At 37.2% G+C, this 16,340-nt stretch overlaps 1 protein-coding gene across 8 annotated transcripts in view; it reads left to right on the forward strand.

Annotated features, from left to right (window-relative positions):
* ADAM22 (ADAM metallopeptidase domain 22) overlaps positions 1–16,340 on the forward strand; it is a 134,865-nt gene that overhangs the window by 18,360 nt on the left and 100,165 nt on the right. For all 8 annotated transcript variants that reach the window (XM_032181626.1, XM_032181629.1, XM_032181628.1 and 5 more), the window contains exon 3: positions 592–668. In XM_032181626.1, coding sequence (XP_032037517.1) covers positions 592–668 — 77 coding nt within the window. The remainder of the gene's footprint in view (positions 1–591; positions 669–16,340) is intronic.

Consider the following 16,340-nt stretch of genomic DNA (forward strand, 5'->3'; position numbering starts at 1 on the left):
CTCATGAGGTTGGAATTTTGGCAACATTTTGGGGGAGATGGACTAAAGTTGAGTGAGCCAGAGCTCCATAGAAAACACACTTATCCAGAGTTTATCCCAATGCTATCACCTCTCTATATGGCTCCAGTAGGAGTCTCTCAGAAATATCAGCTTCTTTCAGATAATGTTGGTAAGGCTTGTGCATGCCCTGGCCTGACTGAACTGGTCACATTTCAGCTATCTCCACAGGTCTGTGCCCAGAGCCAGGCTGGTGAATGAGGAGTACCTTTGCCAGAGGCAGTTTGCCATTTGTGTTTGCTCAGGGTTTTGCCCAGGGTGGGAGTTCAAAGAAAAGAGACATTTCTTATGGTGTTGGTAGGGGCGTAATTAAGGCAGAGCCTCCTAGGTCACAGGTTGTGGTGTTGGGAATTCTTGAACGAGCCTCAAAGATTCAGCAAACAGATCTTTTATTCACTCTAATAGACTATGATGTCTATTTCAGTGTGGTTTCATTTGGTTAATGGCATGTTGTCGCTTAGTACATCCAAATAAAGTACTGTATGTATGTTTTGTTGTAGATGAATTCTAATTCCTGTCTTTTCCATTTTGCAGTCTACACACATTGCTCGAGCCAGCTTCCAGGTTGATGCTTTTGGGTCGTCTTTCATCCTGGATGTAACGCTAAACCAGTAAGTGATGACTCTGTCTTACTCTGTGGTTGTTCAAGACCGGTGCCAGTGAAATGTCACTTTTCTATGGAGGCTTTAGAGGCTGTATTATAGCACAGATGCTATATTTAGGTATTGAGTTCATTTGTAGTAGTGTATTTTAAGTTCTTTTATTGTTTTCTCAAGTTCCATTGTAGACTTTGATGTTCCCATTGTTACTAAGTACCAGCTATTTCAGTGTAGCTAACATTTGAGTTGTACAATTTCATCTGCAATCTTTCAATTTATCATAAAGGCAAATTACTGTACTCATGCAGAGCCTCGATGGATATTAAAACATAAAGTTGCTGAAAACTGGTAGCTGTTAGCATTTTAATAACCAAGTGTAAGGTAGTGGAAATAGAGCAATTGTGCTATAGCTAATCCTCAGAAAAGAGCAGGATGGATGGTGGAGAGTGAAGTTTCTCCAGATGCATTTACAGTCTTTTGGGAACAGAGAGTCATTATAAGGCAGTGGCACACTGTGAACTTCAGACTGCGAGGAAAGACTGAACAATAGTGAGCTTAAAATGAAATCTGGTATTTTGCTCTGGACAACGAGTTTTCAAACAGCTGTTTTAAAATAGGACTTGCTTGACTTTCCTTCTCCAAAGCAAAAAGAGAATAAGTAATATAGTAAGTGGAAATGCTTGGTTAAGTAATTTACCTCCTTATAATAGCATGTAATGTTGTGTGGTTCAGTGTAAGAGGCAAACTGCTTAATTGCTACAGGTTTCTCTGTTATAAAGATGAACTGTTCAGGCTGCAATAGAAGTCAATTTCATTTCCTTTTCTTTTCACTTGTAAACACATTTTAAACAGTGGCAACCTCTTTATATGCACTGACACAAGTTAAAATCCACATGTGAATTCCTGCTGGTTGCAGAAGGGAGAGGGAATCTATGCACTGTGAGAAGGGGAGGGAAACATGCTGATTTAGAAGTGTGGTTTTTACAACAAATTTTAAAAGGTTTCTACAAGAAGAATTTCCTGTTGAGAAGGACCAAGTCCACAACAGTGAAGTGTCTGTTGGAAATAGTAATTTTGTTATATGCGATGTATATTATATGAGAGCAGGTTGCATAATTTTTTATTTTTTTTTTTAGTGGCAGGTTAGTGGTGCATTCACAGTTAGTTTCTGAAAGGTCAGCATTTTCCTTTGGGCTGAATTTCAGGTCATCATAATAAAAGTAAATATATTTACTGGTGGTGCATGAAAAGACTAGTTTGGGATGTGATTTTCATGAACTACAACAGTTCCCTCTAGGTGGAGTTTTTGATTACAGACTTGTACATGTGTGCATGCATAAACGCACAAACATGTGTATTTAAAATTTGATTTTTGAGGGGATTCTATTTTTACGTCGTTCTTTTGTCTTCAATGACATTAGACCAGTATTTCTATCAGAGACTGTCAAAACCTGCCCTTAGTGTTCTTGAGTGCCAGAATCCAACTTAAATATGAACTTTCCCTTTGAAACAAGTCTTTTTATAATGTGAAAACAAAATCATTTTGCAAAATTCAAAATCATTTTGCAAAGTGCAAAATGAATACAAGAAGGCTGTAAGGCAATTAAGATGTTTGGCTTCTATCGTGATATTTAAATCATCATTTAGGCTACTTCTAAACTAGAAGATCATCTGCAGATCATCAAATAAAAGGAGAGCCAAGAATACCAGAGCAACATTTAAAATATATTCTTAATTATTATTCCTGTGAACAAATCTGCTTTGTTCTGAAGGCTGTATATATTTTTATTCTCTTGTAATTCTTACTTTCTATATTATATTCTGTATTTTCTAAGGGTTCTGAGAGGAAAACACTTTTTTTTTTTTTTTTTTTTTTTTGAGGAATGTTTTTCAAATTTGGCTCATGATAGCTTTATAATTGAAAAGTAGTTGAGTGCTTGAAAGGAGCTAAGTTCAAGATTTTAGTTTTTTCCTCTGGAAAAAATACTGGCTTAGTGTTTATAACAAAACATCTGCTAATATCAAAACCATGCTGAAGCTGTGATCTGTGGTAAAATTATCTCTTATGCTTAATATACACTTGAGGAAAGTTAAAGGAGATATGGGGGATGGAGAGGGGGAAAAAGTCTTTTAAAATGCTTGGGTTGTCAGAAAGGAAAGACTTCCCCTGCTTTTGTCAGTCTCCCTTCTTGTAGTTTGCCTGTTTGTCTTGGTGCATGTGGTGGCTCTATGTCTGAATTTGTTTGAGCATCATCTTTAGTTATGGTGTAAATTGTGGATAGTCACAATGAAGTGTTAATTCTTCCATATGGTTCCCTAGATGTTGGTAGGAAAAAAAATCAAAATTAAAATTACAGTAGTAAACAAAGACCTTTTTAATTAAAAAAAAAAAAAATCAGAAACTGAAGTATACCCCTGCTTCTTACTGCCTGTGTGCAAGTAGATTTTCTTAGTTTGGTGTTTTCTTTGTGTGTGTAATTTTCTCTCTTCTCTTCAATTCCATCATTTATATCTGACAATCAGTTTCTCTGTTTCCTCTGCTGTATTTGCCCATGCTTTGCTATACATCCTCCTGCTATGAATCCTTTGGTATTTCAGATTCTATGGTCTTTGTATATTTTCCATCTATTTTCTTACTCAATTCTCTAAAGATTCACACACTGCTTTCTATTCATTCCCCCCACCCTCAACAGTTGTCCCCTCTGCCATTGTCATAGATACCACAAAACTTCCTTGTTTTTCTAGCAGCCTTTTCCTTGGCAACTTTTTGTACATTGACAGTTGAGGCTGGCAGAGATTTTTGTGGTCTCCTACTTTTCTGTCTTCCCCTATTGCGTGATACCCTATGCTTTATCTCTTCACGGCACCAGAGGTAATGATAAAATAGAATTTGTGTGTTGGTTGAAGCAACTTTCCTTTCCTTGTCCCTTCCTCTCTCTGTTCTCATGACACTACTCTTTAACAAAAGGCTGATCTAAAGCTGCAGAGACACAGGAGGAGATCAAAAAGCATCACTTAATGTTGACATTTCAGCCAACAGGAAAACTGAGGCCCAGGATGGGAGTGTGCACCAGTCCTGGATGCAAGTAAGAGGAAGGAAAAACAGTTTTCCAAGTGGCATTACAGTGTGGTAGTCTAATTTAACTTAGACTTTAATTAATTTAACTAAAAAGAAATTTGTATGCTTTCTTCTTGGTCATTTTGGATCTCAACCAGTTTTAAATGTGTATTTGTTCACATGGAACTGAAATATTACCTTGAATAGTAATAAAAACTACTACTACTGCTAAAAATCTGATAATCACAGTGTATTTTCCATTTTTGCAGTGGTGGTATTCCACATATATCATTCTTCTTCCTCCCTCCCCCTGAGTTGTGGTAGTGTCTCTATAATAGGCTTTTTCAAGATAGTGTTTCTTTTTCAACTTCTTTTTTGCCTGTTCAGATGGCTGAAGTATTTACAAAGGAGCTTTCAGATCGAATCAGCTGTATATTTAAAAGGTTCAATCCCTTAGGCAAAGGTTAGGAAAGCCTTAGTTGCACCACATTTTTATGAATCCATTGCCTCAGTGTCCTTATGCATACAGAATTGTGTATAATGGAGCTGTTTTCTGGGGCCATCTTCGTTAATGCTTTCTTCAGCATTAGCGCATCTTGGAGCTGACCTCTGGCCTGTTCAGGCTGGTGCTGCTTGCAGGCTCCCCTCCTGAACACATCCAGATCTGGCCATCAACCCAGAGCTGTGCATGACCTTCATAGCAATGGAGTGTGCTTAGTTATTTATTTTTTAATTCCTTCCCATTGACGTTTTTAATGCCATGAATCATGTGTGGCTCAGCAAATGGCTATTCCCTTTTTCACACAGAATACTACTTCTTAAATGTAGCCACGTGACCATTTCACACCTTGGGTTGTAATTACGTGATCAAACAGCAGAGCTTGACAGAAAATGTAGCGTGTTTCTGAACACCTCAGTGAAACACTTCTAGTGCTGTGAAACACTTGTGTCTGTTGGAGGAGGCCTGGGCCAGGGCACATCCAGCTACTGATGGTGCAGCAGAGATCTGGTGGCAGAATAGCTCAAAGCAAGCTGTGATCATGGTGCTGGAGTGGAGTAGAGTACTCTACAAGTTTGTTAATCAGCAAAACTTCAGTATCTGTGTTTGGTGGACAGGCCCTGACACAGGGTGACCACACTGAGTTTGCTTTGTGGTAACCATTTCAGTCAAAACATTAGGTCCTGGTCCCTTACTGCTACAGCAGCATCCTTCATTTGAGGGCTCTTTTGTCACACAACTTTTTGAAAGAGTGAACCAGTCAAAAGTGTGAGGTTCTCGTGTTCATGGTGCTGGGAAAGTGCTCTGAAGGACTATGAGCTTGAATAAGGACTGCTCTGCCCTCCCTACTGACTGTAGTTTTGGTGGAGCACACTTACCACCTGCTTTCTCTTCTTGCAATGAGAATGTAATTCTTCTGATCCATGTGTTAGTGGAAAATAATCTCCAAAGAAATAGTTGACTGGACAAGATGAGTTTGGCACCACTACTCTCTGTAGGAAGTGTATGCACTTTTCTTCTCCCAGCATCCCGGTGGAACACCAACAGTCAAGAGTCATGACAATGACATCCAGAAATGACAGATCTCAAATTCAGGAAGTTTACCAAGGCCTGAAAATACTTCATTTTCCATGTGGAAAACAAATGCCTTTTTCTACTAGCTTATCAAAAGCTAGGCAAAACCAAAGAAGCTCATTCAGAAAATACTGGTAGGTATTTCATATATCCTGGTCCTCAGTTAAATTATTTCTGGTTAATGATACTAGAAGGTTCCTGGCACTTCAGGAATTAATTATTCTGCCTTGCCACTGAATGGTTTTTGCAGCTTCTGCTGAGAAGGATGCAGACTTTCCTCATTGCTTGTGTGGAATTTTTATTAGGAATGTCTCTTAACTGGGGTTTTGTAAACCTTAGAGAATCAGATCAGAAACTTCATAAAAAGATTCCCAAGACTGAAGCAAAATAAAAGGCAGCTTGACAGACAAGTGCCAGCTTTTTTCATGAGACAAACTGCTGAAACTTTCTTTGCCAGTAATTTCTCTTGGCAAATGGTCTCTAACACTAATATCAATGTGTCATGTAAGCTGTAAATGAAAAACATATTCCTAAATTTGCTCTAAATTGTAAACATTTGTATGTGTGGAATTCAAAAGGATTAGCTTCCTGACATGATTTTAAAAATTGCAATTAAACTGTTTCTGACTCTTACCATTTCTGGTAAGCCTTTCTCCCAGGTTCCCCCCATGGGTCTTACTCTCCTCTGATCATCTGGTGTTCTTGCAGCAAATGCAGGTGGCTGTTTGTGGTAAGTGATGGCTAGATCAAATGTGAGGAGGAGCAGATCTTCTTTTAAGCTGTTTTGGGTCTCCCTGAAGTCCAGCCCAACCTCTATTAGATATTTTAATGAATGCCTTTGCTGCGCATAGTCCCAACTCTTCTTACTGGCAGCTGGAATTTACTGGGATCTAGGGAATTTAAGCTATGCTCACTTCTCTTATTTGTGCCCTATGTGTGCCAGCTCAGGAGACTCACTTTGGTGTGATAACCTTTTGCTAATTGATTCTTACTTAAAATAATGCCTTTTTATTGCCATATGAAAGTGCCCTTACAGTGTAACTGTATTATTTAGTATCAATTTATAGGTAGCACAATGTAGACCAGGTTCAGGTCTTTTGAATGAGGTACTGATTGATGTTCTGAAGTATTCCGAAATTATTTGTTTGACGTGATTCAAGTGCACTGTGATCAGAAACCCAGCTACCAAGCAGGATTGTTCTTTCGCAATCCCATGTTGAAAAGTCATTTATCTTTCCCCCAACCTGTAGTGGAAAAATTAGTATGGTCACAATTGCAAACCCAATATAAGGAACGCTTTCTCCCTGATCTTGTTGCTTAATTTCAAAGGTTGATTTTGTTCCCTGTGAGACTGTTATTCTGCAACTCCATTTGCAATAGCATGTTTTGCTAATGCATACTCTGTATAAATTGGTTTTCAATGACTTATAATTTTCTTTTTCTTTTTTATCTTTAATGAGAAATGTCAGTTCTACAACAAACATTCTAATTTTGTTTGGGCTAAAAGACAAGGAAAGGTGAGAGAAAATTCAAAATGGTTTCTGAGGCTAGGGAGAGTGACTGGGATTATGCAGTTAGATCTGTGTAGCATCTTAATAAAGGATTGCCATCTTTTTGTTGTTGTTGTAGTTCCAGGCATATTTTGAAGAAGTATGGGAATGAATAGTTTGTCAAAATAGAAGTTGTCTTATGAGTATTAATGGTTGTTATTTATTACCCTCAGAGATAAAGGTTTCAATATCATTTTTAGACTGATAAAGCAGTGAGTTTTTCTCCCACCTTGGTATCTATAGCAAACCAGCCTTCTTTTTATTACAGTAAATAGATTGAGCTCCTAGATCTTTGAGAGAAAGTCATCTTTGAAGTCTGTTAATCATTTCCATACCTCTTCCCTGATCTCCAGTTTTTGCTGGGTTGCTGCTCATCTTTGCTGAGTTGTAGACTGCATTTTGTCAGTGTCACATGTAAAGGTAGCCCACGCTTCCCATTTCTATCTGATTTGTACCTCTTTATTTGTATAGCAAACACACAAATTGTTTTTACTTCTCTGCCAAAGTGGGAGGTCCCATTCAGTTGTTTATTTATGTAGTTGCCCAGATTTTCCAACTAGTTTTTTTCTTTCTTTCTTTCTTTTTTTTCCTCCTTTTTCTTTTATTATGATTATAAAAAACTTCATGCTTCCAAACATTGAACTTGTTATTTGGTAAATATGGACTATGTTCTTTGATCTTACTGCATCAATACCTTTACTGTTATTGAATTCGTAATCCCGTATAAGAAATTGCTTCTGATAACTCTTATTTTATTTTTCATATTATACATTCCTTTTAAATTATAATTTTTTTTTGTTTTGATTATTCCCGTCACTGTCAAAATATATGAATATATATACATACATACATATATATATATATATATATATGTATATATTTTTTTTCCCTCAGCCTCTACCCCTAGATGTTTGGAGATACATGTATGACATGTGAGCCCACTGCTAATTTGCTTTTTCAGATTACCACAGTAGAAACTGTGTTTAGAAATTGGCACAAAATGATTTTTCCTTGGGTGGATCCTGAATACTGGTTGCACAGGTGTATCAAGGACTTTGGCAATTACACAAGGTATAGCTGTGAAGAACTTGCAATTTTGTAGCTGTATGATTTTCTCTATTTGAGGAGCAATACAGCTGCTGTTTCCTTTTAGTTAGACTTCAAATGTTAGTTTCTTAGAAGCTAATGCAAAGCCACAGTGCAGCCCTCAGGGAAAGGGAGGAAGAGAGAGAACAGCGTGTGCACATGTAACAACGTGCATATATATAGTGCCTGTGTGTGTATGTTGTGCTGAATGAGATGGATGTCCTCTAGTTCACTGATTTAAATTTATCCTGTCATCATGGTGTTATTTGCCAATAATACTCTGAGATCTCTCTCTGAAATAAATACGGATGTTTCCATTGGCCTCGAGGATGTGTAGATGTCCCCATTTTTTTGTTTTGTTTTTGTAACAAGTGAATATTAGTCTTGAAAACCTAGCTTTGCTACAGAGAAGAAATTTTTGGTAATGATTTTAGTGGAACAGGGATTCCACTGTCAATGTGATGCACCCATCTTTTAGAACAATTCTCTCTTTATTGGTAAATGCTACTGAAATCAACACAAGTTTGCTACTGCTTTCAGTTTCTTTGAGACTTGGAAAGTTAATGTGATGTCTGTGAAATGCTTGCAAGTGCTTATTTGGCATTCTGGTTAATATGAAAACATAAAAATATAAATTGTTTCATTTATCTGTTGCTTCCAAGTGTGTCACTGTAAGGTAGTCTGAAGCACCTGCAAGAGAATTCCCCTGATGTCTCTGAAATACCAGCTCAATGGCTTGTGACTTCTAAGAAAAATAGTGTTTAAAAACATTTCTACATGTACACAAGATCTGTGCATCCCCTCATATGTACTTTCTTAATTCATTATAAAACACTTCTGAAGAGGTCAGCCTTTTTTTTTTTTTTTTTTTTTCCTCTCAATAGATTTGATAAAGAGTATTTTACCGCATTATTGTAATTGAATATATTAGAAACAATATTTATTGGTTTATATTAGTCTTTAAAACATATGGGATTATCAGCACTGAGTACATTGTCTTTCCATGGTGTGATTTTATTATTATTTTGTCACAGAAATAATTATATAAAATATTAGCATATATTTATGTATTACTGTGCATTTGCAAGTGTGTATGTGTGTAGAAAGAAACTGATTGATTATTCTGGAGAGAGGTTATCATTTTATTGTTATAACATTTTTCTTTCTTGATACTTCTTAGATTACTAGATAATTTAGGAGCTACATATTTTATACACACATACACAGATCTCTCGTATGTACAGATTAATTGTGCTGTATTTAGCATCTTTAAAGTAAAAAGGCTTAAGCTGGGGAACGAATCAAATTGCATGTTTCAGTGTCTATGAATTTATCTTCTAAGTGTTAAGTATCTCCAAGGGGCAGTAACTTTATCAGTCAAACAACCTCTTGCCATTATGAAATCCTGTAAAAGAAAAATTAATTGTATTTTGTATTTAGCTTTTACGAAGCGACTCAGATCGTCTATGTATTTCTGGATTTACTGCTGAAATATGATCATATCGTCATATGTTAATATTAGTTTGAGCACCAGAGTTTTTGCTTGATTTTTTTTTTTTTTCTTATGGTTTAACAGCTAGTATAAGATTTGTGTGTACGAATGCAAGTCTTCTATTTTCACAGCCACATGAGTTGGTCTCATAAATGCTGTTATCTTTCATGTACTATGTCACTTCAATTCTCAGACCATTGTGGCTATAAAGCTGCTACTGTCCTATGTATTGTTATTTATAAATATTGATCAGAGTAAGACATATGAAGACAATAGTAAATATGAAAATGCATGAATTGCAATGTGAATAGCAAGTATTTTCTGTGCTGTCATTTAGAGCATCTCCTTCATGAGTCAGCAGCCTTTCCTGCTGATACGGTTCCCTTCACATGCCTTGCCTTGTGTTGTCCAGTGCTCTGTCCTGCTTTTTCCTTTCTTCTTGAGAACTGCTTTGGCATCGTGACCTTTTGTGTGTGTGCATTAAAAATAGAAACTAATTCAGTAATAGAAACAGTGAAAGCGCTGTGGACCTTTTAGCTTGGGGCTCAAATAATAGCCTCAACTAAGCAGTGAAATGCATTGAAATCCCCGTTTCTAGACAAGGAATTGAGTGATACACAGAGCCAGGAATAAAGATACGGATAATGAAAATTAGAAATTCTTAGGTTTAGGTGGAGTTGAAGGACCTGAATGATACTGTCAGTGTTGCAAAAGCACAACATTTAATTCTGGGATATTTTTACACAAGGAATAAGAAAATCAGCCCTTTTCTACTCAGGACAGTGGTTCTGCTTATGAAATGTGTTTTTAGTTTAAAGACTGAATCAACTGGCAGTATTAAAATGCTATTTTATTAACATGTGGTGCATCTTACCAGGCAAATAACAACGCTGGATTTGTGAACGCAAGCTCTACTGGCTTATCAGAGCAATGGATTCTGGTGCTTTCTGTGTGGTGCCTGTTGCAGAGATAAAATGCTACCTATGACGTCTATGGCCATTTGTTTCTGTGTTTCTGTGGAATTTATATCACTTTTTTTTTTTTTTTTAATCATGTTCTGCTAGCAAGATTCAAACCCAGTGTGCTTACATGGGCTCACACAGTGGCTGGAAACAGGCTCCTTTTGGCAGACTTTCTGTGTGGTGTTTTGTCTTTAATGTAATTGTTTCATTTGGTTGGGACCTGCCTGGGAGTAAAACCTCATTTACAGAGGAGTGTGCCATCTCATTTAACATGGGAAGTTTGTTTCCTTGAAGAAAACAACAAACTAAACAAATTCTGCACCTTCATGGGCACTGCTCTGGTCCTGGGTGCGTTAGCGTGAGCAACATGCCCAGCACAACCACCCCTCCCTCAGGGACACTTCCCTCCTCCTTCAAAACATGCACAAAAGGCAGGTTTTGAATCCTGAAGAACCGATTAGCAAGTGCACACCTGGTAGGGAACTGGTGATGTTGCCTGTGGTGCTCTGTAGGTCAGGTTTGGCTTGGCTATGGCCTGACTTTCCCTCAGCTCAAACGCTTGCACTCTTCTGATACTTTCCGGGCCTTCAGACTGTGCAGTCTGGGATTCTGTGTCACTGCCATGCTTCTGTGATGCCTCCCTTTTATTTTTCAGTTATATGATGATCAACTTTTCCTTTTAAATAACCTGATTTGAACAGAACTCGCTATGTCTCTAAAATTCTTCAGACACGTTCTTGCTTCCTATTCAGTTTTACTTCATTGTCCAAGTTCCATTATGAAATAGTTACAGATGAATCCAGCAATGAAAGATACCTTATTTATATTGCTCATCAAATAGGGCAATAAAATTTAGGTTTTACAGAAATAGAGAGCAATTTGCATTGCACAAATATATTAAGAAGCATTTTAATGAAATGAACCATCAGACAATCCTGATAGAAACACTGAGCCATTTGGCTGTTTTATGGTCCACTATTGAGAAATTATTTTAAAATTCCTTTTCGGTTTCAAGTGTTTTGACCAATGAGTGTGGAATCTGGTTGTATTACCATAAAATACAAATAAATTAATGTGCACCAGCAAATAACTCTTTATCAATTGACTGAAGGACTGGATGCATGGTAATAGTTCTCTTTCTTAAAAAAAAATAATGTTAGAAAGTATTTATCATGTGTCCTCATTCTGTTCCATTTACTTTATTTCTTCCATCCCAAAGGAAATAAAATGCTGTCATTTGGTGTGATAAACAGCTAGATGAAGGAAGAGAATCAGTTTGTACTTTTATTAAAGATGACCTACAAAATGATATTTCTTCTAAATTGGGCTTTTGCCCTTTTTTGAGACGTAAAAGGTGAATTGAAAGATTTTTTTTTTCTTCTTTCCATTCTTTGAAGAAATAAAAGTACTTAAAATTCAGATTTTTAATAGCCAAATTTATTTTTATTCAGCGTTGCCAACCTCATGTCAAATATCCTTGTTCTTGCTGGAGGCTATTGGGAGGGGTATAAATATACAGGAACAGTTTGGTATAAGTGGAAAACCTGGAGGTGGGTGTCTCAGGGGCTCTCCTTGGGTTCTTGAGTCAGTTCAGAATTGTGTTGCTTTGCCCTGAATTGCCAGCTTCAGTAGAAGCTGCTTTGGAGAAAGAATATATTATGCTCCACAAGAAACATTTTGTAGGTCTGGGATCTGGCTCACATACACATACATCCATCTGTATGGTACAAGGCAATGGTCATTCTCAGCAGAAGCTAATGTTCTCAGCCACATTGGAAATGTGTATGTTTATATAGTTAGGTTTCTTTTGGCAGGAAATTTTTTTTTTTTTTAATTCAAAAAAAAAAAAAAAAGATTTGCACAATCTATAGCAAAGAGCTCATTGTACCTGTTTCACCTCTTAGTATAACTTCATGTGCTTATGTGAAACTTCTTTTTAATAGCACCCTTATCCTTCCTAGATCATTTTTATAATTCATCCCCTAAAGTAAAAGCCCTTCTGAGGACATACTAAAGACTGGCCTAAATACCAAAAATGTGAGATTTGTTACAGAAGAACAAAACGAAAGTATTCATATCCAAAGGGCATGACAGAGATTAAGCCCCTGGTTGCATGTTATCACATAAACTGTAGTGACAGTTCTGAGACTCCAAACCATTGTAAAGATTACTTAATACATCATTTAAAAATCCTCCTGGTCTTTTTGAAGGCTGTGTATTTTTGGTATCCATTATTCTGCCTAAGCCAGCCAGCCAAAAAAGCACATCTTAAAGTTTGACCCTCTACACAGCAGCTCAGTTACAGCAAAGCTGTGCCTTTTCTCATTGTAAATGTGGCACTCATTGTGGCACCCATTCAGCCTCCCTTTCACAGAGACAGCCTTGGCGGCGGCACTAAAATTATAATTGTCTCTCTGCTTATTATTGCTTCTGTAATGAATCACACTTCCCATTTGGTCTGTCAAATTCAGATAGTCAATGAGGTTATGTTGAGAGAAAAGGGGGAAAAAAAAGGTGGAGTTACTCATGTTTTCAGAGCAAGGAGTAAGGAAATACAGATAAATCCTCACTGCCTAAAGAGATTGATATTTCTAAATATCACTGAGGGAACAAAAAGTTTTTTGATATGTTGCCTCAGGTTTTAGCATCACCTCTGTTTCTTACTTAATTATAAGAAACAAATTTCTCCCACTGACTTTGGAGAGAGGAATCCAGCTGAAGACATCAGATTTTCAGTGTGTTTCTGCCTATGCAAAGTAGCCACACAGATCACAGGGGAAACTTCCTAGAAATGAGCCAAGGAATACATTTGGTTTATTGTACTTCACTCCGGTAGGTTGCACATCAGTAACTAGAAATTGTGAAACATGAAGCTGAAGAGAAACTGCAAAAATCAAGCTGAATATGGTGTTGGAAAGAAGCTGCTAAATCTAGCTAGAGAGATTAATAGTAATAGATTTCCAGTGTTAATGAAAAACGGTGGCTGGAGTTTTTAATTTATATTTTCACAGCCTTCGCTTTGGTACAAAGTGAGAGGGTTTCTTTTGTCTTTCTCATTTTGTAAGAATTGTTAAATCTTATATTACAATGTATTTGCTGGGTGAGCTTGCTGATCTTTAGCCTGTACTAATCCATAATCATTCCTTGATCTTAATTTCTTTTGGTATAAGAGGATGTATTTATTTTTGGTACTTTGCCATAAAATCCCTGCTAATGGATTTCTGGTGTGCTAGAAATTTTGCAATAGGAACAGATACAATGGTGTTCTGATGGCCTGCAAATATACGATGTGCTGCCACTTAAATTAGGCAGCTACGCTGTACTCATGCTTGGCTCTTCCCTTTGTCTGTCTCCGTAGATAGACTGTGGAAACATAAAGGATGCAGTTCATCACTTCTTACTGAATATGTTTATTTTCAGTGTTTGGCAGCATGACCAAGGTAATTTTGCAGCTGAGAATCACACCATACTGGGAGCTGAACTAATGAATTTCTGCTGTTCTCTTGATGACCAGGTTCTTGCATGTGTTTTTGTGAGTTTTGAGCTGTGAAAATCATTTTAGTTCACTTCAGTCCTGCTCCATCTGAACAGCAGAAATGAAGCACTTTAGGCCCAAACATACAGGTTTGCTGGCTGATGCTATTTTTGCACTTACCATTAAATTTTGGTTTAAATTAGCCAGCTAAGATCTTAACCACATTTGAATGTAGATCTACAGACACCGCATGCTGGATTTCATGTAGTAAGTTGGAGCTTTTCAGTAATAATTCTTTCATTTATCCCACACGTTCACAGTTGGTTGTTTCACAAGTACAAAAGCTTGAACATGACTTGTGGGTTTATTTGAAGGACAAAAGATGAGCCTTTCTTTATGATTAAGTTTCTCATAAATGATGGGACATTTCAGGTTGAGACTGTGTGTGGTTTATCCCCAAAAGACTGTCAGATAAAGCTATTGGTACCGGCTTTCAAGGACAGACTGCAGAAGAGGGTCTGTGGTAGATGCCTGAAAATAAGCAGTTGATGCTGAGGCAGGGAGAGATGATATCACTTTAATCTTTTCCACTATTGATGCCAACAAAAATATTGTAAGATAAACTTCTGCTGCTAATCATATATCTTTTGGGTTTGGTGCTGTATTATCTCAGTGATCGGGCACTTAATATGGTCTTTCAACTGGTCTCATCCTCCTGAGGGTCTGAAGGGTCTTTCTGAACACAGTACAAAATAGTGCTGGGACATCATTGTCTTCTGCCCTACGTGTGGAGTATTGCACCACCTCAAGCAATTTTTTCTCCTGCCTAGTGATTGGCAAATTGCTTTGGGTTGTTGTTGGGATGAGAAAAGAACATTTGTGCTTGTAAGGAAGGAAAGGATAGCATGGCTCATATCCGTGCCTTCCTCCTGGAGAAACCAAGCCACTAAACAGGTAGGATCATAGAATCACAGAATATCCTGAGGTGGAAGGGACCTACAAGGATCATTGAGTCCAACTCTTGCACAAAGTTGGTCCTAATGCACAAGACCACCCCAAAATAAATCTGAGAGCATTGTCCAAATACTTCTTGAACTCTGGCAGGTCTGGGGCTGTGACCACTGCCCTGGGGAGCCTCTTCCATTGCTCCCTTCTGTCCCACCCCTTGTCCCTGCAGAAGCATAGTTGGGCCAGAATGGGCTGGATAAGACCTCAGAGAATTGTAAAGTGCACAGCACTAAACTAGTGTCCTGTAGACCTCTGTTTTACTTACAGCTAGTGACTTTGGTATTGTGTACATTGAGAATTTGGATATTGCATGTAACAGTGGTGCGGAAGAAAGCAGGGAAGAAAGCTTACGTTCTATAGCTTTATTTAGTCATTTGAATTGCTGAATCTTTCTGGGATTTACACTTTAAAATGTAATTTCACTTTAAAATGTAATTTGCATTTTTAGAATGTGTTTCAAAAAATCCTCATTCTCTTGTGTACATATAGTAGCATATAGCACAAAAGAGTCTTATCTTAATAATAAAATTGCCAGTAAGCCAGTGCATAAATATCCCAATACCTGTGCAGGGCTAAATGGTGTGTAATAGCTCAAAGGCTTCAGAAAGAGATTTCACTGAGGCTCCCTTGCTAGATGATCTGTTAACTTTGTAAACGTAACTTTTATTTCTTTGTAAACTTACTCAGTCTCTTATCCTGGATTAAAATGTAGTACCAAGAGTTTGTCATTAACTTCCTGAAAAGATTTATCTCATCTTCCTTTTTCCTTAAAATCTCATGTAACCATTCACTGAAATGAAATCTTAATAGAAAGGATGGACAAGGTAGAAAACTTCACTGCATGTCTTCTTAAGCTGTAATGCAAACTAATTTTGAAGAATACCTATATTGACTTTTTGGACTTTGAACAGAAAACGATCTTCAATCAAAGGAAAAAAAATAGAGCAAACTTTAGGTAGTCTATTGGCATATGTTTATCTCTGAATCATTGTGATATTCTTCTTGTTGGTCCATTCTGTAAAGCTGATGGATTAGACCAATATGGTTTGACTACTAGCTATTTGTATAATTCAGCCGGAAATAGGTAGAGACTGTCAGAGAATCCAAACAAACATGTTGTCTGAAAGCTCTTCACAAGTAGCACAACGAATTGTATTAGTAACTTCAGTAACTTCTTTATGCTTTTTTAAAATAAATAAGTGTGTACACAAACACACATGCACACTTACCTATATGCATATATACAGGTCTATTTGTGCTCTCCCTCTCTCCTTATAGATCTATCTGCATTTAAGACTTTGAGTAATTCTTGCATGGTTACTGCTTCTAGCAGCAGTGTGCAAAGGCTGTTTACAATGGAATCGTCTAAACATTGTCTGAGCGTACAGACATTAGTATGATATAGGTAATGCATATTTTGGACTTGGCTTCTTATATGGGAGATATACTTGACTATCTACATCCTAGAAGATTTTTTTTT

Source organism: Aythya fuligula, chromosome 2 (genome assembly GCF_009819795.1).
Source record: "Aythya fuligula isolate bAytFul2 chromosome 2, bAytFul2.pri, whole genome shotgun sequence".
Lineage (NCBI taxonomy): Eukaryota > Metazoa > Chordata > Aves > Anseriformes > Anatidae > Aythya > Aythya fuligula.